Genomic DNA, 25,423 nt, shown 5'->3' on the forward strand with positions numbered 1-25,423 from the left:
ACACCACATATTACATAATATGGTAAGACCACAAACACAAGTGATATACCTGCAAATGAAGATTAATATTTAATATTAACTATAATAACGACTGTTAAAAATAAAGGAGAAAAACGCTCCTGAAAATTATATGGATGCAGCAGAAATTTTAACATATTACCAACCATTATGTTACAATAAAAACTTTAAGTTAAAGATTCATGGAAGGAAATAAGGTAACATAAAAAGAGCTTCATTCAAGGAGCAGAAGAAGGTCCTGAGGTGTTCATATTTTCAATTTTGCATGCATTAATAAAGCTCTTCAATTTTACCGGTTCCTCAGATGTAGTAGTCTTATTTTTGTACGTGACTTTAAACTGGCATGGGTGGAATAAGCCAAAACGAGCTCCAGGTCAGGTCTCATGTTGAGGAATTCTTCGCGCCTGTCCGAAGTAGATTTGGCTTAGACCTGAGAGAAAAATAGAGGATTTCCAGACCAAGAGATACGCTTCAATGACTTGACAGCGGCAAGGACTTTGAGACGGTCAGTATACTCAAAGTACATGACGGCTCCTCTTAGGTTGCGTACATGGGAGATAGATGTTGACTAATGTCCCAGTCTATGGGCCCTCTGGATATTAACATGGGTATCCTCCGGTAAATGCAAACGTTTTGGAAGGAAAGACTTCAGAAAAGTAATAGGATCAGCGCCATCTGATCCTTCGGGCAAACCATAAAGGCGGAGATTATTCCTTCTACTTCTATTTTCTGGGTTTTCAATCTGCAGGCGAAGAGATGAAACCTGGGTGTGAAGTGACTGAATGTTGCTGGTTGTAGAACCAAAGGACGCAATGCTCTGCTCTGCTGTATTTAGCCTCTTCTCCATTTGAGACCACTGATCAGTGAGATGCTGCAATTTAGAGTTGGTTTCCTCAATATATGGCCTTAAGTCACGTATCTCTTCCAACAAGCGCTCCATTAAAATATGTAGAGGAGATTTTGTAGAAGATGGAGGGTCTTTTTTCAGACGTTTGGTAGTAGCCTTCCCAGTAGTGGATAAAACAGGAGTACCTTTGGAATCGGGCAAAGGGCTACTTTTATGTAGAGCAGCCGAAGAATCCTTCATATTTGAAAATTTCGACAAAATAGTGGAGTTCTTAATGAACTTGTGGGCTGAGGATGGAAGTACGGTATTTGCTTTTTTCAAATATCCCATATATTTACTGGTATTTGGAATAGTGACCATTAAAGTGTATATCCCGTGAAAACTCAGTACTTGAGCTAAAAAAACACACACTTCAATATTGTATCTGGGAAGAATGTGCAAGAATTGCCCATATAGAAATAATTATGAAGAGAAAATCAATTATACAACATGTGTGAGAAAAAAATAAATCATGAGGAGACAAGCAGTAATATTTAAAATAAAATCCACTAAAACAGAAGCAGAGCATGTGAGAAATCCACTGAAACAGAAGCAGAGCATGCGAGAGAAGTTTCATTGTGCCTGAGCGTTGGGGGAAAAAAACAAGGGATTTATTGCAGTTCGACAGAGTTCACTGAACTGTGAAGGAATGCCATGAACGCGCACAGCAGCTCATCGGCAAAATGGAGGACGGTTCACTGAGGAGAGTCGAGCCGTCAGTTGAACAAAGCTCCGAAGAAGAGGTAAAAGGCAGGAGAGAACAGCAAATGATGCCAGGTATCACCACATGTTTGGACGCTCACGCTAGACTCTGGGGAAAGCTGCAGGGAGAGCCGTACGGGAACTCACATCCTGAACAGAGTCCCGGAGGTCTACCTGGACGCCGCCATCTTCTGTGGGCTCCAAGCCACGCCCCCGTCCAGAGTAATTTCTGTTCAGGCCCTCCAAAGAAAAAATGGCAGTTTCGTTTAAGTACGACCTGCGGCTGCAGTAGTCAGCCTGCACTGCAGTTGCAGACCGGCCTAGAGGACACTTAATCTCATAGCAATCTGCTAACTTAGACAAGGAGCATCTTGTCTTTACTTGCCCTGTTACACTGGCTCCCTTTTCATATGGCCCTTTGTATGGTTCATAAGGCCCTTCAATGTAGCACAATCTTCATATATCTCGGATATGTAAAAAAAAAATTAAAAAAAATACATCCCTCCGAGACTGCTTCGCATGACCTTCACCTGTCTGGTTGGGACAGATTGAGAGGATGGGCCTTTTCTCTAGTTACAGCTCAGGCATGTTACAGACTGCCCCCTCCCCACCACCCTCCACCCCTGGTTATGCCTAGAGCTTAATATCTTAATTTCCCAGGGGTCTAAAAAAACCATTTTTGACATGCTTTTCCTGGAGCCATTGAGTATGAGAGTTGCTGTATAGTGTGCATTAGTTTGCTGGTGTCAAGACACCCTTGGGTAATTGTGCTCTCTATAAAACAAATAAATAAGGAAGTGCTCCGTCCCCGATGCATTATCCAGTGGGTGGGCTGCTTTGAGACTCCAGATCCCACTGCGATTAGGGCTGCGGACACAGCTGGATTGATTGTCGCTTGGGGCCCATGATGTAGGCTGCCTGTCTGTATCACATGGGCAAACAAAGGAACCTTCCACACCCCATCTCATATGCCAGCTGACCAGTGGTTGGGGTGAGACCGGACCACTAGTTGGTTGGCATTTGGTACAATGGAGTTGGCATCCATCTTCGAGCCCCAGCAGTGAAACACCCTACCCTCCACTCCCCCTTCCTTTTCAATTTCCAAATCAACTGCACCTTCCTGCATAATTTGACTCCATGGTATGAGGACCCCACAGGTGACAGTCGCGGAACTACATGAGGCCAACTTGAAATACCTAGCTGTGAACAGCACAGAGGCGCCCGCTAGGAGAGGTGTTGGAGGGGGGTCTTTGCCCATATGATCTGGCAGTTGCATGTGCCTTCTGATCTATAAGCATTGCTCCTGGTTTGGCGTGTGCAGCCTGGACCTTAGGGACCCACCCTGGTGAGGATCTGCCACTGCTGAGGCCTTGATGCTGGAAGGTTAAGACCAACTAATGATTTCCAATTAGATTTGATGACACATTAATGGTAAAGAGGTATCTTTGTTTTCAGCGGTCACAAGTGAGTCCCTTGGGGTGTTCAATGCCCTCTTAATAGAGAGAGGTCACAGTTTTTTCACCACTGAAGGCGGAGCTGGGATGAGGCCTCTGGAATCGTATCGATTCCAAGAATCCTCGTATGAAAAGGCAGCGCATGCGCTGCTTACGTCAGGCCGAGACCTAAAAAAAAAAATGCAACACAACAAAAACGTCCAAACCTAATGCATTTGTAAATGCTTGTTTACTGTATCTTCCTTACTTTTCCAGTTCCCTATACGAGGTATTTGCTTGCTCTTCAGCTTAATGTTTGGCTATTGGGCAGTGATTTGATGTTGCAGGAGGTAACATTTCTAGAACAGTCATACATCATCATAAGTATTATTAGGTCTCGCTGAGTCAGCGTGCATGCGCTGCTCGGAGAGACTTTAGTAAGGGCTTTAAAAAATACTACCGCCGGCGCGCGCTTCAGCAGAGGCGCCATATGGCGTGATTACTGCTGCGCTCGCACTACTCGCGCACCTGCACTGCAAGCTGTGGCCGGCGGTAGCATTTTTAGCTTGCTAATCGCGGCACCTGTGCTTTACTTTTAACATTAAAAGTAAAGCGCTGGTGCCGCGATTATAGCAAAAGTGAGAACAAAAGAAAAATGCTTGGTTTTACCTTTCAGGAAGTGCTAAGAAGACACCGGAATGAAGCCACAGGAAACTGAAACGCTACTCCCTAATTGAACCCTAAACTGCAACCTCATTTTGTTCTCTTGCAAGTGCACAGCATTTCGTTTAACAGTTCTCTATAACCACGCAACTTTTACAGTGATTCGTGCTTTAAAAATATTGATCTGTTAGATGTGCGCAGTTACTAGAAGCGTATCCAGTTAGATTTGAAGGCATTGGATTTCTTTTTAGCAGTATAGGTCATATTAAATAGAGGAACTAAATGCTTTGCTGAAATACTACATGCATTGGATACAAACATAACCTTGTGCCCCGAATTATGATTATCTCCATTTCCACAAATCTCCCGGGAGGGCATCTTAAAATCACGCTATCTCGTACTATATGTAAATGGAACTCAAAGTGTGTATACCACAGGCACTTCAAGTTACGTTCCCTCTGGTTCTGACATGTTTTAGTGCCTTCTTAAATGGGCCAAGACTTTTTGTGACGAAATACTGGATCCCCCTTTGAATAACTTTCGTTTGTGGCGTTTTCCATTATATTCGTTACACCCAAAGTGCCGGCATTCATTTTATTTCTTAATTTGATGCAGTACTTTCTGCAACTGTCTATTCCTGTAATTTATTTTTGTTTCAATGTTTTTCCAGGCATCACTTGTTTGCCCGAGCGGTGCTGCCTCTTTTTTTCCCCCCCGTAAAATTTTCTGTACGTGGTTAGCAGAAGTTATGCAGTATTTTCATATAGTGGGTAAAGTTTTGTCACGACTGTGGCATCTTAGTAATTTAGCACACAAGAAGTCTCCACTGGATTTGTGGAGGAGGGAACTAGAGGCACAGGGGTTCTAGGAGCTGGCAGCCTCCACTATAACTGTTTACCACAAGAAGCCGCTCCTAGTGTGATAACCCAAAACGAGTTACAGGAACGTCGTAAGTGTGGGCATCTCACAAAAAGTTGCGGACTGGTCTCACACACCACCTGGTGTCATGCTTCATCATTGACCAGTCCTCGCCCTCTAAAACCTTCGTTTGATAGAGGGCGGGCATACACTTGACGACAAGGATGCACTTTCTAAATGGTTAAGTGGGGGCCCGTGAGATTGTGAGTGAGGTTAAAAATCATTATAGTGGTCAAAGGTGATTTTAATGTGATTGACAACTATATGATATTAAAAATTATGTGTGACGGTGTATAGGGTTTTAATGTCCCTTAGCCGTCCTATGTGTGGTCAACATGTTTCTGCCATAATGGCCCTATCGGGTCCGTGGCATTCATCAGGACCAAGGTATAGGTGAGGGCTCCGTTCTTACCAGGTGTCAGTAAGATACTACCACTGCCACTCATTCGGGAGGCTCGAGCGGACGCGTAGGACACAGGCATATTCTGCTACGTGTTACAAAGTAACTTAACGGTGGATTTCCACAGTCCCTCTTCCCCCCCTTGGGACAAGTTGTCCGACCGATTAGGGCTTCACCTTGGGAAGCACCATAGGCAGTGAAGTGTGGCCTATGCTACACTCACGCAGTGGTAGTATCTTACTGACACCTGGTAAGAACGGAGCCCTCACCTATACCTTGGTCCTGATGAATGCCACGGACCCGATAGGGCCATTATGGCAGAAACATGTTGACCACACATAGGACGGCTAAGGGACATTAAAACCCTATACACCGTCACACATAATTTTTAATATCATATAGTTGTCAATCACATTAAAATCACCTTTGACCACTATAATGATTTTTAACCTCACTCACAATCTCACGGGCCCCCACTTAACCATTTAGAAAGTGCATCCTTGTCGTCAAGTGTATGCCCGCCCTCTATCAAACGAAGGTTTTAGAGGGCGAGGACTGGTCAATGATGAAGCATGACACCAAGCACCTTAGTAATTGACATTCCAGCGGTGACAGTATAGTTTTGAGAAGAGATCGCATATTCTAGCTATATCCATTACAGGATGACAGCTCACTAGTTTCCCAGTTCCAGGCCTGAGTAGCTCTCCCATTCTCGATTTTTAGGGCTGAACTTTGGGTCCGCTTTAGTTGTCTTGCCATTCTATTTCTTTCAAAATCAAAATCATACAAAATATGTCGGTAGAAGAGTATTTGGTATGTTAAACTGCCATTCACGTTTGCTTCCTCCGACCGCAGTGTGTCAGTCCATTTAATCCTCTACTAACTTAACTTTATTGCCTGCACAAAGTCTGTGCATATTCAGTTCCGCCACAAATAATTATTTTGCTTCAGTGACCGATCTGATTCGAAGTATTTTATTTTGTTTTTCATGTTTACCTTAAATATGTGGTATTTATTTGCCTGTATTGTAGGTGGCCAGTTGAACTATGATTTATTTTCTATATTCTCATTAAAGTTGCTGTCTGCAAATGGGTACTTGATTAGATCTGATCACCTTCACAAATTTAACAAGCATTGGCATAGCCAATAGGTCTCGCCTTTGGGGCCTTACAAGTATTTAGTTATGCAGCACAATATCCTTGGTGCAACAACATCAACTGTTGCATGGCTAAACACTTATAAGGTCCCAAAAGCGAGACCTATTGGCTATGCCAATGCTTGTTTCATTCTGTGACTATTAACAGTAAACCCAGAAAACTAGTTGGATCCTTCATCTGTCTGATGTTTCAAAATATACTAAACCTAGCTGCACTGTGGGTCGTTTGGGCAAGATACTGCTTTGAAGTGCACAATGCTTCTTATGAGGCTGTTCCCTGTTTGGTGACATTACTGCAGTTGATCTTCTTAAAATTAAGACCTAAACTAGGTTTTATACCCAATAGTTTTGTCGAGATGGTTTTTATTTCCAATTTTCATTATATAACCTAGAGCACTGAAATATTATGTACTTGATGTTTTTTAAATTAATTTGATATTCAAGATGGAAAGCTATGGTTACAATTAAGTAACATTCACCAAAGACTTGTCCAGAGTTGGAGACTTATTGCAAAGTTGCTGATTGTGAAACATCAAGTCTGAATTTCAGATTGTAGGTTGGGCACTTGACCAGCAATTTGTGATCGATGTTCTAAAGTGTAAATATGTAGTTAGTTAAAACATTTGCACTGAGTACCGTCTATTACTGTCACAACTTCGCCCACCACACCTCATGTCAACCTGGTGTCTGTAATCCAGTCTGAACCTGATATCAGGCTATATCAGTTCTCCTCACAGCATCTCAAGTTTGAAATGCTTCTGCAAAAGTAAAGATATTCTCTGTAACATGGTCTGTGCTACACATCAAATACTTTCTAAAATTAGTAAATCTGTAGTACGAGGAGAATGTCTTGTGGAAACCTGTTGCGCTATGGACTTTGAAAATCTCCATTTAGTGCAGCAAAATATTTATGTAATTCGAGGTAACCTATCACATTAAGGTGTTATATGGAGTTTGTCTGTACACAATCTGCCATTAGTATGGATCACAGTGCCTTTTGGTAGCCTGAGGTAGAACATTTCAAGTGTTTCAATCACAGATTGGAAACTGACTCAGCTTGTGGAGGTGTGTGAAAGTTGACATGTCAGATTTGAGTTGTGATTTTTGGGGAGTGAAACATGGAGAGCTGTACCAAATTGCTTTTGCATTTCCTTTGTTGATACAGGTGCCTGTTACTCAGCAAATGTGTAGAATGTAGGCAACACTAGAAATTACTAAGTAATATCCTTAATTGCATATTCATTCTTGAATGTTAAGAGTTCTGTCTTGATATGTGTTCTTATAAGGTGGTATGTGACATTACATTGCTTGAAAACACAGGACTTGTTTTTGAAAGAACTTGCCATGCCATTTTAGTTTTGATTTCACAACATATTTGGTTCTACAGGTATTTGAAGTCAATGCTTCTTGCCAACGAAGTGGTCGCCAGATACTCTCTCAGTTAAAAGAAGCTACACAATCTCATCAGGTGGACAAACAGGGCACAAACGCTCATAAGCCTTGCTTTTTTAATGCTAGTAACACAAGCAAGTCCCCAAGTAAGTGAAAGAAAATATCCTTATTTTATTTAACTATTTTGAATTAAGTTCTGTTTATTTTGTAATTAAAGGAGATCTTAATGATTAAATTTGTTGTCACAAAAGTAGAAGGAGAACACTATTTCAAATTTCAGTCAAACTGTTTCCCTCCGATATCCCTTGGGCACCTGGCTTCTCTCTCCTTTTTTTTTTTTTAAACAAATTTTTATTGATTTTCTGATCGTTACAACTTCTCTGGGCTCGTCGTTCCATGTATACATCTTTAGTATGGTAACATCTGTATTAGACAGTGATTAATTTACAGAGGTAACAATGATAAAAGGACGCTGTCTACAGATCTGTTTACAGTTGCATATACAATCCAAAACGTTATGGCTTCCGTAACATTTCTGTTTGCACATATAACTCAGTATATACATCTTACTGTATGGTTCTGTCCTTAAATTTAACCCTAAATTAAACAATAAAACTCCCCCCTACCTTTTCCCTGCGTGCCCAGATCTGCTTCTTGCCATCTGTTGTAGCATCGAACACCTCTTTCTTTCTCCTATACAGTTAAGCACACATTATCAACAGTAAATATCTAGAACATGATATATCTCCACCACTTCCTGGACTTCCTTACAACTTGTATTACAGCAGTAGTTACATTAACAAGTCCTTTTTGCCCTTTTCATATTGTTTGCACCTCTGTTGCTATAAACTCCTCCAGCATCACATTCCATTCTAACGATATAGGTTTTTTACGAATACCTCTGCGTTCCTCTCTCTGTAGCTCTGTACTTTTCGCCCTGCCCCATCGAACCATCTCATTATACCAGTCCAACACTGCTGGTGCTTTTTTCGCTTTCCATCTCATGGTTATTGTCCTTTTCGCTAAGATCCGTGCCAGGTTGACAAATCTATATGTGGGGTTTCCACTTTTGGGTTTAAGACTGAGGCCCAGGTGGCGCTGCATATAATGTCTCGTAATGTGTTTTTACCCGTTTACCGCGGCCGAAAATCTGCCGCGGTGCGGCACCTTTGAAGAGTGGGCGGAGCCACATCGGCCAACAGACGTGTGCAGCACTACGGAGGTAGTGCTCGCGACGGCCGTTGACCGACAGAAGCACGCAACAGGTTAAACGCCATATTAATTTCTAATTGGGTATTAACTGTGGTGCCTTCCTGGGTAATAATTTCTAGTATCTAGCTCAGCATGTTTTATATGTGCTTCGTGTAAGTCCTCGTTGTGTATCTCCGGACACTGCCTCTCGTTCCAGCCTACCTAGCTTATTCTCAACTTCTGTGAGCCTTTCAATTAAAGCCAAGCGGGTACCTACTCTCGTGTTAATAGCAACCCCTCGCACTACGGTCTTTACCACTCACAATTTCCCCTTCCTGAACGGATTTTTGTATAACTCCTATTCAGCAAGGCAGCAGGCGGACTTTGTGCATGGTTGGAAGGGTTGGCAGTGCGTGCACCCGCCCTTTTTGTTCCCTAAATCAGTGGGGCATGTGTCAATGTGTGCATGATTATATTCTTGCGTCAGGCACAAACCTAACCTTACACGCAGTTTTGCCAGTCACTGTCTTAGAACAGATTCACAATTGCTTTATTAACCTTTCTGCTTTCTCAAATTTGTTTGAAAATGTACCATTTGCCCACCTATTTCTCTAAATTTTCTCTGGCGGGAACGCTACTCGGGAACCCATAAAGGATTAGCATTGAAAATGAGTAAAGTGAAATATGATGTAATTTGAGTGGTGGATATGTTATTCAGTTATTTGGATAGAGAAGGGTAGGTGGCGGGAAAGAGGTTTGTATTTATATAGTGCTTGCTACCCCTGATGGGGTTTTGAAGCGCTTTTTTGCGGGTAGCACGCTACTCTGGAACCCATAAGGATTAGTGTTGAATTAGTATGGTAAAACATGAAATTAATTTGAGTGGTAGATATGTTAGTTATTTGGATTGAGAAGGGTTGGGGAGGGGTAGAAAAGGGAAAAAAGGTTTGCATTTTCAGCGCTTGTAACCCTGATGGGGTATTGAAACGCTTTTTTGGCGATTAGCACGCTACTCTGGAACCCATAAAGGATTAGTGGTGAGTTAGTATAGTGGAATATGGAATTTGAGAAGTGAAAATGTTAGTCTGTTACTTTGATTGAAAAGGATAGTTGAGGAATAGAAGAGTGAAGGACTTATATATATATATATATATATATATATATATATATATATATATATATTACCTACTGGCGGTCGCCAGTAGGTAGTTATAGTTAGGACCACGTTTCCATAGGAAAACCTCAACATTCTATTTTGAATAACTTTGGCGCCGGTCGATGAATCCTCGCGAATTTCTCAAAATAGGTGGGGCGCTACGCTCCGCTCCTACCCTGAAAGTCTCGGGGGGATCCGTCAAGCGGGGGCTGAGATAAAAGGGGGGTCCCAAAACGCGTTTTTCCCATGCATTTTTCCATAGGACCTTTAGAACGAGCTACAGCCCAAACGGCTGAACAGAATTACTCAAAATTTGGCAGAGAGGTAGTCCCTAGGTCAAGGAAGTGCCTTTTGTAGGTTTGGTGTAAATCTGTTCAGTAGATTCTGAGAAAATAGCCTTTAAATCAATATATATATCTGAGCCAGCTTACGGTACGCTTACCGTACGCTTACAGTAAGCGTACGGTGGCGTGCGCGAGCGCGATTCTGATTGGCTCTTAGATCTTAGTAAACATTCGAATCAGCCGAAACCAGGAAGCGGCGGCCGCCATTTTCTGTTTCACTCTGAAAAAAAAAAGAGTGAAAAGAAGAAAAGGGGGCAATGAGGAGAGTTACAGACCCCCTAACATTTGTAAGGGGGTCAAAGAAGGACAGAAAAGTACAAAAAAAACATTAATTGATTTTTTAAAAAAACACGGGGTACGCTTACGGTAAGCGTACGGTGGCGTGCGCGAGCGCGATTCTGATTGGCTCTTAGATCTTAGTAAACATTCGAATCGGACGAAACCAGGAAGCGGCGGCCGCCATTTTCTGTTTCACTCTGAAAAAAAAAAGAGTGAAAAGAAGAAAAGGGGGCAATGAGGAGAGTTACAGACCCCCTAACATTTGTAAGGGGGTCAAAGAAGGACAGAAAAGTACAAAAAAAACATTAATTGATTTTAAAAAAAATCACGGGGTACGCTTACGGTAAGCGTACGGTAAAAAAAAAAAATAAAAAATAAATGAAAATCAGATTTAAGAGTTTAGAAATTAGGGAGCTCTAAAAAGAGCTGTTGTGTTTATGGAGTCATTTTTTTAGTGGTACCTACAAGTAAGTACCGATGCAGAGTCTAAGGTTCAAGAGGAAGACTCTGTTCCCTTCATCATTGAAGTGCACACCATCTCCTCTATAAATGTCTTGCATGTTGTAACGCAAGTTGTTGTGGTAAATGGCACCCATACCATAGTCACGGAGGAAAGCAGAAACAGATTTGTTGACGTGCTTTCTTGCTTTGTCAATCTGTGGACAGAAATGATTGGACCAGTTCCATTTTTGCCTTTGGCATATGTTGGAAAACACAAAGGCAGTTTTAGGGAAAAGTGTAAACAGTTGTGCAAAGGTGTCCTTCATAAGCATTTCCAGACCTACCCCAGTCAAAGTGCCTAGGTCATTGCCACCACAGTGCACTATTATGAGGTCAGGGTGTTGGATTTGAATGAAGGATTTCACCAATGGCATCAATTGGTGCCACTTTAACCCTCTCTGACCAATCCATTTAATGTCTACATTTGGCAAAGCAAGGTCTCTCACCATATCTGTTTTCTCTGCAAACTTTTCACTCCAGAAGACATAGCTGTGCCCTACAATCCACACTGTGAACATCTTCAAAGGAGAACTGGATGCACTCAGGAGGTGTCTTTCAGTAGAATGGCAATATGAAAAGAAAGACAGTTTGGAAATGGAGGCATACATATTTTTTTAAAACAAAAAGAACTGATTGGCTGTTTCATACCATTCCAGAATAAAAACTAGGCTGTATGTGAAAATTAATAGAAACATGTTTTTTATTGGTACAAAAAAATGTGTAACCAAAGAACAGTACTTTGGATTTGCTGTTAGGTTTGAAAAGTCAAGCACTCTTGCTCTGTGGAATTGAAACATTGTGTGTCGAACTTCTGACCTAACTGCACACAGCAGTGTTCCATGAGCTGTTGCTATGGTAGCAGGCAGAAGTCAAGTTGGGGGAAGGGTACTAGGCAGAAGTCAAGTTGGGGGAAGGGTACTGTTGGAAAAGGGTTGGTTTTCAACCAATAGAAATGTGTGATTACATGTGAAAAAAAAGGGGGAAGCACTGAGATTTGAAACTTACATGTATATGTGTGGAAAAATAGAGGGAAAGTTTGCCATTATCTGGTTCTGCTGAGAGGAGAGAGGTGAACACAACAGAGATCCTGGCTCTGATAATCTGCTGTTTGAGTGCCACATTTCTTTCACAACTAACTAATTTAAAAGGTGAGTTTACAGTTTGAGAGGGGATGTATGTGGTAACTTAAGAAATGAATAATAGAAATGGGAATTGTTTTTGTTGTAGTTACATAATGTGTCAGTCTGTAAAAGTGATTTCAAATTGAAAAAAGAGATATACACTTGCCCCCGAAAAAAAAAGAGCAGTAAGTGTGCTTTCAAATTGGCAAAGAAATTTCGTTTTGGCACTAATGTGAAAACATGACTCTGTGTGCATAGAAGAATTATAGGCAGAAATGTATTGCGTCTTGCTCTGGTGATTTCACAGTTGCAGTAGATGGAAAAGAGGAGCGAATTTTTGGGGGAAGAAGCAGAGGTTTAGCACACACCCATGTGCTTGCCATGTATAGTCATGCACAGTAATTAGAAGCGAGTGGGGTTTTCAGGTTTAAGTCTGTAATGCAAATACATTCAGCATCACTAAGGCTGGTTGCCCCTGCTGGAGTGTAGGCAGTCACAGAGAATACACACGGTGGTGGTCTGAAAAAAAAACAGCTTGGACATGTGCATTTAAATAAATTTTAAAAAAAAGGTTTCAGAATGTGTCAGTCTGTAAAAGTGATTTCAAAGTGTAAAAAGAGATTTTCACTTGGCCCGAAAAAAAAAGAGCAGTAAGTGTGCTTTCAAATTGGCAAAGAAATTTCGTTTTGGCACTAATGTGAAAACATGACTCTGTGTGCATAGAGGAATTATAGGCAGAAATGTATTGCGTCTTGCTCTGGTGATTTCACAGTTGCAGTAGATGGAAAAGAGGAGCGAATTTTTGGGGGAAGAAGCAGAGGTTTAGCACACACCCATGTGCTTGCCATGTATAGTCATGCACAGTAATTAGAAGCGAGTGGGGTTTTCAGGTTTAAGTCTGTAATGCAAATACATTCAGCATCACTAAGGCTGGTTGCCCCTGCTGGAGTGTAGGCAGTCACAGAGAATACACACGGTGGTGGTCTGAAAAAAAAACAACTTGGACATGTGCATTTAAATAAATTTTAAAAAAAAGGTTTCAGAATGTGTCAGTCTGTAAAAGTGATTTCAAAGTGTAAAAAGAGATTTTCACTTGGCCCGAAAAAAAAAGAGCAGTAAGTGTGCTTTCAAATTGGCAAAGAAATTTCGTTTTGGCACTAATGTGAAAACATGACTCTGTGTGCATAGAAGAATTATAGGCAGAAATGTATTGCGTCTTGCTCTGGTGATTTCACAGTTGCAGTAGATGGAAAAGAGGAGCGAATTTTTGGGGGAAGAAGCAGAGGTTTAGCACACACCCATGTGCTTGCCATGTATAGTCATGCACAGTAATTAGAAGCGAGTGGGGTTTTCAGGTTTAAGTCTGTAATGCAAATACATTCAGCATCACTAAGGCTGGTTGCCCCTGCTGGAGTGTAGGCAGTCACAGAGAATACACACGGTGGTGGTCTGAAAAAAAAACAGCTTGGACATGTGCATTTAAATAAATTTAAAAAAAAAGGTTTCAGAATGTGTCAGTCTGTAAAAGTGATTTCAAAGTGTAAAAAGAGATTTTCACTTGGCCCGAAAAAAAAAGAGCAGTAAGTGTGCTTTCAAATTGGCAAAGAAATTTCGTTTTGGCACTAATGTGAAAACATGACTCTGTGTGCATAGAAGAATTATAGGCAGAAATGTATTGCGTCTTGCTCTGGTGATTTCACAGTTGCAGTAGATGGAAAAGAGGAGCGAATTTTTGGGGGAAGAAGCAGAGGTTTAGCACACACCCATGTGCTTGCCATGTATAGTCATGCACAGTAATTAGAAGCGAGTGGGGTTTTCAGGTTTAAGTCTGTAATGCAAATACATTCAGCATCACTAAGGCTGGTTGCCCCTGCTGGAGTGTAGGCAGTCACAGAGAATACACACGGTGGTGGTCTGAAAAAAAAACAGCTTGGTTTCATAATGTGACAGTTTGTTATACAGATTTTCACTTGCCCAAAAAAAAAGAGGAGTTTGTGTGCATTCAAATTGGCAAAGAAATTTCGTTTTGTGACTATTGTGAAAAGAAATGTAGTAATATATTTAAATACAATAAAGGATTTTTTTTTTAGTTTTTTTGCAGGTATTGCTGAAGAACAGTGAACAAAATTTAAGATGCCTACAAAATCTCGAGTTCAAAAAACGCTAAAAAAAAAACTATATTTGAAGACAACTGGAGGACCAAAGTTAGTAGAAGATGCTGATGTAGGGAAAAAGAAAAAATCTTCTGGTAAGCAAAAAAAACAATTTATAAACAAATTATTCAAAACAAAGAAAAATGTACAAAATGTCTGTTGTCGGAAAAATGTAAAAAAACCTACAGAACAGCAAAAAATTGAGGATTTAGTTAATGCAAATATACCTTCTGCAATTGAAAAGTTTAACATAAACAGAAAAACAGCATTTAAAGAGATACGTAGAAAAATGTTTCAGAGAAGAGTTATGTCCAATTTGATAAAGGATATAAAGAAATATAAGCAAAAGGCTAAATATTACAAGAGAAAAAAAGAAATTGAAGCCATTGCAGCAAAAGCATTAGAATTAAAAAGGAAACTATTCATATTAATTTTGAATAGGATGCGTACATTAGATAAAATGGTTAATGTACTGAAATCACAAAGCAAAAGCAAAAGAGTAGTGAACAGAACAAATTTTTGTAAAGTGTTTTTAGGAAAGTGGATGCATAGCTCAAGTAGTGAACCTTTTTTTAATGAAGAGAGCTATTTTCAAAGTAATAGTTTGCTGCATGCAGTTGACACCAGAGGTCGTTCATACGAAGTAAAAAATGGTTGCATAATGGAGAAGGAGATAATGGTTCCAAGAGATGAGGTACAAGTGATGGCAGATGAGGCAATGGGGAGACGTCCTAAAGCCCCAGTGTACACTTGGAATTGTAGTAGTATTTGCACTGTGCGTCAGGAATCTATTGACAGATTTCGAGAGTTTCTAAGAGAATATAGTAAAAAAAGTGTAAAACAAAAGATTAAGGTGCTTCAAAGTCTGGATCCATGCAGAGTGAGAGAGAATACTGGTTTGCAGGGTCATTCTCTTGCTTGTCTATCTAGAAAAGTGTGCAATAGTGTTTTCCATCATTTTAGGATGCTGGCTGTTCATCATACTGAAATGAGAAAGTTTGTGAGACGGTTGTATTTTGCCAAAAGTCCAGCAATAAAGTTAAATGAATTGAATAGGGCTCTGTTCCGAGGAACGGTATCAGATGTAGAGAAGGTTGTTGATGAAATTCAGTTTTGTTACTTTGGTCCTGAACAAAACAGTGCAGAGAAGGACACAGTAAATGAGGCAGAAGTGGAAGAGAATGTAGAACCTTGTGTAAGTAAGACATTTAATGATCACATAACAAAATTTGCAATAGTCTCTAATGAAAGACCAAATGTTACTTGTATTTGTTGCCGCAGAACTCATTATAGAAAACAAACTAGGAATGTTGATCTCTACAGAAAGAGTGAAAATGAAGATAATTATAAGTGGATGGATTTTGCAACATATATATTTCTTGAAAATTGTTTTGAATTGGGTGAAGATCAGCGTATTTGTAAATACTGCTACAACAAGTTAGAGGAAAATAGAATGCCGACCAGAGCTGTACATAATAATTTAGAATTGGATGCTATTCCTGCTGAACTTTCTGAATTAAATACATATGAGTCTATACTCATTCAATGTGTTCATCCGTTCCAGACCATAGTACGTATGGAGCCCAAAACTGGTAAATTACCTCCTTCAGATTTACTGAGAGGTTTAAAAGGTAGAGTGGTGTATTTGCCCTTGGATTTGAAAAAAAATATGGAAACTATTGATGCGGATACTTTGGAAACTGAACCATTAATTATTCTGGTTAATGGTGTACCTACAAAGAATAAGAAGATTTGGCAGGAGCTGGTAGATGTGCGGAAAGTACAAAGAGCAAATTTGTATTTGAAAAAAAATAACAAATGGTATGAATCAATTTATATAGTAGAAGAAGAAGAAGAAGAAGATTTACAAGGAGATACAGAAACACCAAGTTGACAAATTGAAAAAGTGGACAAGTCAAAGGAAGAAGAAATTTATGAACATTTTAGCATACATCCTCTCCATTCGAAAGAAGTTATGGGAGACAATATTGATCTCTTTCAGATGAAGAAAGCAAAAGGAAATCCCGTGAGTGTATGGGAGGAGAGCTTGGAAGCTCGATGTTTTCCCCAGCTGTTTCCTAAAGGAAAAGGAGGACGATACGATGAACGTCCAGAACAGATTCCAGCTTCAGAGTATCGGACTACAAGACTATATGCTGAAGATCCCAGATTTCGACAAAGTATCCCTTATTTGTTCCATCTTTTATTTGAAAGCGACTTGTCTGCACTGTCTTATGCAGTAAATCACATTTTAAAAAGTGGAGTACATTTACAAAATGTGTCTGCTAAGGATTTTATGGAGAAAGTGCAGCACCGAGATGATCATTTGGAAACACAACTGATCAATCTGATGGCTTGTCAGCGTGGGACAAATGAATATTGGTACCGACGCCATGGTGAACTAAAATGCATGTTACGCAATTTAGGAACACCAACATGGTTCCTTACCCTAAGCTGCGCCGAGTACGCTTGGGATGATTTACTGGATTTTCTACGAGAGGCCAATTCAAACATTGAAAACATCGAATACAAGACAGCAGGAGAACTGTGCTCATTGGATCCGGTTAATGTTTGCAGATATTTCAATCATAGATTTGAGGCTATGATGTCCTTCATCTGCAATAAAAAAAATCCACCCCTTGGAGAAGTAGTGGATTTCTTTTGGAGAAAAGAGTACCAGGCAAGAGGTGCTCCTCATATTCATATGCTGCTGTGGATCAAGGATGCCCCAAAGTTTGGAACAGATACTGATGAAGCAGTGTTATCTTACATTGAAGAATATGCAACATGTGCTATACCTAAAAGCACAGAAGAAAAAAAGTTAAAGGAGCAAGTTCTACGTTTCCAAAGTCATCGGTGTGGAAAATACTGTCGACGGAAATACAAGAGCAAAGAAAAATACTACACTAAATGTCGATTTGGATTTCCTAGACCTGTTCTTACAAATGGAAGAGTCAACAGTTTTATGTCAGCTGTGAGACATACTATCACAAGAAAATCACCTAAGAATACCTACAACCTTAAAAGAAAAGAAGAATCAAAAAATATAAATGACTACAACCCAGTCATTTTATCCATGTGGAACGCTAACATGGATATACAGTATGTTGCTGACAATTCCATTGCTGTTGCTCGATATGTAACGTCTTACATTACGAAATCAGAAAAAACAGAATTGAAGGAAATGTGGGAAGAGATTTCTCACGAGAAGACTGTCAGTAAGAAGCTGTACAGTTTCAGTTTGAAGATGTTATCGCATCGAGAAATTGGATCCTACGAATGTTCAGATAGATTATCTTCTGCAAGTCTCTACTCGAAGTCAAGAAGAATAATTTGGGCAAGTTTAGGCCTTGCAGCAATGAGAAATCGGGTACTGAAATCTGTTGGAGAAATTGAATATTTGGCACAGTTCGAACCTGAAAGTACAGATATATTGAAAACAAACATGTTGGACACATATTATCCCAAGAGAAGTCATCATCTGGAGAACATGTGTCTCTATGAAGTGCTGCAGAACTACATTTATTCACGGAAAGCTGCAGAAGACATCAATAATGGAAAATATAAAGTCGTTGGTGAAGAAGGATGTTTGGTGAAGCAAACCAAAGGAAGTTTGATAAATCCCCGGAAGCTGAGTTGCGACACTACCGACAAGAAAGAATTTTACTACTTGGCTCTTTTACAGTTGTTTAAACCATGGCGTTCAGAGGATGAACTACTGGGAGAATTCCAGAGCTATGAAGATTCTTTTAATGCTTGCAAAGACAGCATACAATGCAGTACATTCTCAACTTATCTGCAAATGTTAAATGAAGAAATTGAACAGGAAACTACAATTGCAGCAGAAATAGCTAGAGACAGTTCTCAGGACAGCCAAAGTTCAGGAACATACAGTCAAGATCCCCTAGGACAACCAATCGTTGAAAATGAAGCATCAATAGCCATGAATGAAGTGGAAACGGCTATGAATCAAGCTCAAGAAGAATTTATAGACTTAGAAAATTTGGAAAGACAACTGAATCAAGAGCAGCAACAAATTTATGAAGAGATCAAAAACAAAATTGATCACGGATTTCTACATGAAAAAAAAGAGTGCTCATGCACATCATTTCATCCAATCAGGATGTATGTAAGCGGACAAGCTGGCACTGGAAAAAGTTTCCTAATTAAAGTCATCAGAAGCTACCTAAAGCAAAAAACGGATTCTACTTTGTCTTGTGTGGTTACTGCTCCAACTGGGTTAGCAGCATATAACATAAAAGGAATCACCTTACATCGTTTGCTAATGTTACCAGTGGAGCATGAGAACAAAATACAATTCAACAAGCTAACTGGAGAAGCATGCTTGGAAGTTTCAAGAGTATTGAAGAAGATGCAAGTTCTCATTATTGATGAGGTGAGCATGGTATCAAACTTAATGCTTGCCTTTGTGCATTTAAGAATGCAGCAAATTTTGAAGACAGACTATGACGTGTTATTTGGTGGAAAACACGTCATAGTTTTTGGGGATCTTTTGCAACTTACTCCGGTTAAAGGACAACCAGTGTTTAATACTGTGACACATGAAGACACGAAGAAGTCATTGGGAAGCATTGGAAATACAAATATTTGGTCCTTCTTTGAGTACAAGGAACTTACAACTAATATGAGGCAAGCAAACGATGAAGAATATGGAAGTATTCTGAAAGATATCAGGATTGGACTACTCACAGAAGTTGGGAAAAAAGCATTACAGAGTCGGCTGTTACATAACTTATTTCCAAATGAAGAAATAGTTGCAGAGAAAATATACAAGAATATTGCAGAAAACAAAAGTGTCATCTGCTTAATGCCAACTCTACGTGAATGCTCAATATTTAATGAGGAGCTTTTGAAATTGGAAAAGGAAGAGATCAGGAAATTGGAAGCAGTGGACAAAATTGAGGATGGAAGAATTACTGTCACAGTAACAGGCAAACTGAAAAATAAATTGGACTCACTAGAGAAGAACATCTCCAAAACAGCAGGATTAGAAAAAAATCTATATGTTTGCATGAACTGTAGAGTGTTTTTAAGGAGAAATTTGGATGTTGAAAAAGGCTTAGTAAATGGAGCGATGGGAAGAGTTGTGGGTTTTATTAATTATCAGAAAAAAGATGGAATTGAATGGTTAAAAATAAAATTTGATCAGATAGAGGAAGTTAAAGACATTTGTCGTTGTTCAGTTCGTTTCATGCTTGTGAAAGACTTATATGTACGTAGGAAGCAGTTTCCGTTTTCACTAGCATATGCTGTAACTATTCACAAGTCTCAAGGATTGACTGTAGATTGTGCATTTGTGAACATTGGATCTAGTGTGTTCAAAGAAGGTATGGCATATGTTGCTTTGTCACGAGTCAAAACATTATCAGGTTTATTCATGATAGACTTCGATGACTCAAAAGTTAGTGCTGATACAAACTGTGTAAAGGAGTATAATAGATTAAGAAGAAGCTATGCTCCTCATTTAGGTCAGTATCCTGTGTTGGAGAAACGTGTAGTTTCTCGTAAAAGGAGAAATGAGAATATCTGTAATGAAGATGTAGAGAGGAGGAAAAAAAAGAGGAGTGATGTAATTGCAAGCAAAAAGAAAAAGGAAAATGAAGAACAGGTTGTAGGATGTCATTTTGAAAATAGCTCTGGTGTCAACTGCTACGCAAATGTAGTGCTGAATGTTGCATTTTATCTGGAAAGTTTGCAAGAGCAGATAATAATAAATCAGGGAAAAAGATTCTGTTCAGAGCTCAGTCTCCTTTTTCAAAAGCTGAGTAAAGATAAAACTCAAATAGAAAGTGCTACTGAAATTAGAAAACTTTTAGATATATGTTCAGGACGAACACAGTTTTCTCAAAATGAACAGCAAGATGCTCACGAATTTTTGATGTATTTTCTTCAGGTAGTGGAAGAAGAAGGAGTTCCCATTGACATTTTTTTTGGTCTCTCTTATAAATGGGAACATAGTTGTGATAATTGTTATAATATAAGTGGTTCTATTGTTGATAATGAAAGGTTTATTTATTTGACATTGCCAGAGAGTAAAACAGTCACTTTTGCAAACTTAGTTAAAGATGCTAATCATAGCATGAAATGTGGTGAGTGTAATTCTGACATGTTATCAACATTAATTTTAAGGGAATACGGACAGTATGTAATTTTAATGATGCAACGATGTAGAGCTGATGGATCAAAATTGGATACTTTAATAAAGAAGTTTACAGGACAGCAATTATCAATTTCAGGAAAAACTTTTGTAACTGTTGCAATAATTTTCCATGATGGACCTACTGTTACTTCTGGACATTACACAGTTTATCTAAAATGTGAAAAAGGATGGACACTGTGTAATGATTCCCAATTGATTTTCAAACAACGTTTGCCTTTTGATTTAGCAAATTCCTATCTAATCTTCCTGAAACCTAAATTTTAGAGAGACTTGGCAAGATCTGGACAAAATAATTTTACCATTTTACAGGATTACCATTGCAATTTTGTAGAAAAAAGATTTTTAAAATTATCATTTGGCCTAAAGGAAAGATAACCAATTGTAATGTGGACTTTTTAAATTTTTAATGCAATTTTGAAAAACCAATAATTTAGAGCTTATCGGTAACTTCTGCACATTTTAAATTTTGGAATGTTATTGGACTGCCATTGGAAATTTTTTCAAAAATGATTTAAAAAATTACTATTTGGCCATGTGGAAAAGTAAGCAATTCTATTGTGGACTAAATAAATTATTCAAAAAATTTTCGTGTACCAAAATGTTACAGAGAATCGGTGAGATCTGGACAGATTAAACTTTAGAATTTTAATGGTTTTCCCTTGGAAATTTATTCCAGGGAAAGAATAAAAAATACTATTTGGCCTAAAGGAAATAAAATCAGATGTATTTTGGAGTTATTTGAGATATAATATTGTGAATGTACTTCTGAAACAAAAATATCAGACGGTATTTTAAAGAAAAAAGTATTGTTTTTAGATGACATTTTTTTAGACTAATATGCATTTCTGTAATGATAAGTTTAAATGAGAAGAGATTCTGGGCTTTTTTAATACAATCTTTGAGATTGTTAATTTTTTTTGCCCGCTGTAAAATGATGAATGCAATTGCTTTCACAATTTATAGTGAAATGCAATATATTCTGAAAACAGCAAAAATAAGGCAAAAATTATTTTTTGGTAAAAAATGTAAATATGTGTACTGTATTATAAATTGTTATAAAAATATTAATACTTTTTTCTTTTTTTCCAGATCGATATAGAAAATTTTCGAAAACTACAACCATTTTAAAAACTATTTTTTAAAAAAACAAATGAATAAATATTTCTTTGAGTGAGTATGGTAAGTCAATAGTAATAATTGTAGTCTCTCAAAGACCTTGTAATGTGATAAATTATTTTTAGTGTTTTTTTAAAAAAAAAAAAAAAAATTACGCGTACCGTACGCGTACGGTAAAAAAAAAATAAAAAAAGTTTTTAAAAACATGTAAAAAAAAGATGAAAGATAAGGTTGGCTCTTAAAAGAACCGTTGTGTTCATGCAGGGACAGAGGAAAGAAAGATTGGGAATATTAGACAGTACGACAAGTGTGCTGATCTATTTTACTGTTCACCAGGGAAACACTGGTCTCCCTATAAGTAATTAGATCGTGACAAGTGGCGCACCGTACTTCAACCCTCGCAAACCGAGGATTAATTTCCAGAGGGCCAGCAAAAGGAGATTCTCCCCCCACAGATGAAGGGCTCACCTGACCTGCAGAAGAAGGAGTCAGCCCTGCAGATGATGGTCCAGGCTGAGCTGCTGTGGATGTACTGGCTCGTCTTTCTGAAGAGTTACCTCCAAAAAGATGACCATGTGTCCTTCTGTGTACATCCTGGAGGTGCCTCATCATGGTGTGATTCCCAAAGGAATACTTCCTGTCAGGATTACCTCTAGAAAGTACACGCTTACACAGCTTGCAAGTAACTAAGGGTGCATTCACCTTTTGCTGGCCTTCTGGAAAAGTAAAATAATCCCAAACATAAGAAGGCTTTACTTTCCTCGCTCTCTGCCTCAAGACAGTGCTGCTGGTGCTAGCCTCACTCTCAGAAGGGCTCTGCTGTTCTGCCATCGTATCCCAAAGACAAACCAGCTCCTTCTTCCAAGGGATCACAAGCAGAAATGAGGGGAATGGGTGTGGTGTAGGAGAGTTCTAGAACTGAAAGTAGTTTCCACCAATCAAAAGTTGTGTTTCATGATCACATGACCTACCGTACGCTTACGGTACGCTTACGGAGCGCTTACGGCAAAAAGTACGCGTGCGCGTAAAAAAGACACGCGCTTGCGCGCATGCGCATAAGTCATTTCCCGGCACTTCCGCGTAACGTGCGCGTGTTGCGTAAGCGCGCACGCGTCCCACGCGCAGTACGCGCGGCTACGCAAAGTACGTAACTATGCGCGAGCAGCGTAGATAGATTACGGACGTTGCGTAAACCGTACGCTTACCGTGAGCTTACGGTACGCGTACTATAAAAAAAAAAAAAAAAAAAAAAAAAAAAATCTGGAAATAAATTTTACATGTTTATTTTAAAAAATATATATAAAAAAAATATTTAAGGATTTTAAAAATTTAAGCATAGTCTTTATAAAAGATAAGAAAATTAAATTAAAAATATGTTTGAAAAAAATGAAGAATATAAAAAAAAAATAGCATTTAAAAAACCTTGCAAATTCACTGAAAAAACCATGGGTTTCACACACGTTATAGTTAGGAATTAGCATTTAAAAAACCTTGCAAATTCACTGAAAAAACCATGGGTTTCACACACGTTATAGTTAGGAATTAGCATTTAAAAAACCTTAGAAATTCACTGAAAAAACCATAGGTTTCACACACGTTATAGTTAGGAATTAGCATTTAAAAAACCTTAGAAATTCAGTGAAAAAACCATAGGTTTCACACATGTTATAGTTAGCTGGACATTTTACTCGTAAAAAACCAATGAAATTGCCCCGTTATAGTTAGTTCAGCTAACTATAACTCGCGCGCCCGCAATGCACTGCTGATGACGTCACATATTACATCACTCATGACATGGTCAGTGACATCACTCATGACATCACTGATGACATCTCAAATGACATCACTGATGACCTCACTGATGACATCATCCTTGTGATAGAGTGGCAGACCTCCTCTCACCTTAATATAAGCTTTGATACACACATTCAAAAATAGAGACTAAAAATTTCAAAACAATGGACATACCAATACCAGTTACAACAACCTCTTCAGTAATTCTAAGATCCACATACACATCCACTCATTCACCAACAGTCCTATACAGTCACTCATACATGTACTCACTCATCATATGTACTCATACATCTATACATCCTGTTACACAATGCCACTCATCCATAGAGTTACTCACACACATAGTCACTCATGCTAATAAAGAATAAAACATACATTTACTTGCATATACAGTAATACACACACCACCATACTTACTTCTACGGAAACTTACACATACTTAGTCTTTTAAACAATCACTTATAGAAACACATACTTATTCATACAGGAACTCTTTCAATCTCTCCCTCTCACATATACTCACATATATACACCAATAGTCACATATACTAGTTTAAAACATATGTAGTTACTCCTGAAGACACTATTGAGACAGTCATTCACTCACTAACACACCCATACACACACTCATCCACCCATAGTCCTGCACACATGCTGTCTTCAACACATACAAACAGTGAGTCACTCATTCCTGCATCTATGCACTACGTAATACCCCCCACCGTACCATACAGACACTCAGACTGATACTCAAAAAAACAACTAATAACCTATATAGACACCCATGTAGCTACTCACCAACCCATGCAGCCACTTATACACAAAGTGAGAGATACACTTAATCAGTCAGTTACACAATCAATTTTTCAAAAACAAATCATCCATTTAGACACTTATATACCCATTTATTCTTCCATTGACCTTGAGATATACATATATAAAACATATTTAATTTTCAGAAAAACACACATTCACTGGATGATGTCATCAGTGAGGTCATCAGTGATGTCATTTGAGATGTCATCAGTGATGTCATGAGTGATGTCACTGACCATGTCATGAGTGATGTAATATGTGACGTCATCAGCAGTGCATTGCGGGCGCGCGAGTTATAGTTAGCTGAACTAACTATAACGGGGCAATTTCATTGGTTTTTTACGAGTAAAATGTCCAGCTAACTATAACATGTGTGAAACCTATGGTTTTTTCACTGAATTTCTAAGGTTTTTTAAATGCTAATTCCTAACTATAACGTGTGTGAAACCTATGGTTTTTTCAGTGAATATATATATATATATATATATATATATATTTTTTTTTTTTTTTTTTTTTTTTTTTAGGGCGTAGGAGGAGGCTTTTGGATGAATAAAGAGGTTTTTTGGAGGGGAAGAGTCAGAGGGAAGAGTTTAGAGGTTTGTTTTTGGGGATCGGTATAGTAAAGGAGGTGTCAGATGATGCAAGGAGGGGTAGAGTAGGAGAGAGTATAGAAAGTTATTTTGGTGATCATAGTAGTGGTATGGGGTTTGGGATAAATGAGTGGATGTAGATGATATATTGATAGATGTATAGGGTGAGAGATAGGGAAGTGCAGTGGAAAGAGTAGTAGAAAGTAGTTTGAGAGGAGTCAGAAAGTTGGGCTAGAAGATATATTGAGAGAAGTATAGGCTGAGAAATAGGGTAGTGCATTGGAAATGCCAAATTAGAAGAACGTGATAAATATATAGATCCATAAGTACATTGAAAGTACATAGATGCATAAAGGAGGGAAGTATATGTACATTAAAGATATTGATAGACGTACAGGATGAGAAATAGGGTAGTGCAATGGATATGCTTTTTCAGGAGAAAAGTAACAGACACACAGATCCAAGTACATAGATGCACAATGGAAGCAAGTACATGTAGACCAAAGATGATTTTTTTTTTTTTAACATAATTATTCTACATGTTTATACAAAGCAATACACATAGATAAGTACATATCTATAGTGAAAATAAATTGTGGGTGGGTATTAC

General features: G+C 38.7%; 1 protein-coding gene across 2 annotated transcripts in view; it reads left to right on the forward strand.

The window, feature by feature from the left end:
• The window catches only part of ATAD5 (ATPase family AAA domain containing 5), a 422,063-nt gene that overhangs the window by 156,499 nt on the left and 240,141 nt on the right, over nt 1–25,423 (forward strand). For both annotated transcript variants that reach the window (XM_085617196.1, XM_085617195.1), the window contains exon 14: nt 7,564–7,714. In XM_085617196.1, the coding sequence (XP_085473322.1) occupies nt 7,564–7,714 (151 nt within the window). The remainder of the gene's footprint in view (nt 1–7,563; nt 7,715–25,423) is intronic.

This window comes from Triturus cristatus, chromosome 7 (genome assembly GCF_964204655.1).
Source record: "Triturus cristatus chromosome 7, aTriCri1.1, whole genome shotgun sequence".
NCBI lineage: Eukaryota > Metazoa > Chordata > Amphibia > Caudata > Salamandridae > Triturus > Triturus cristatus.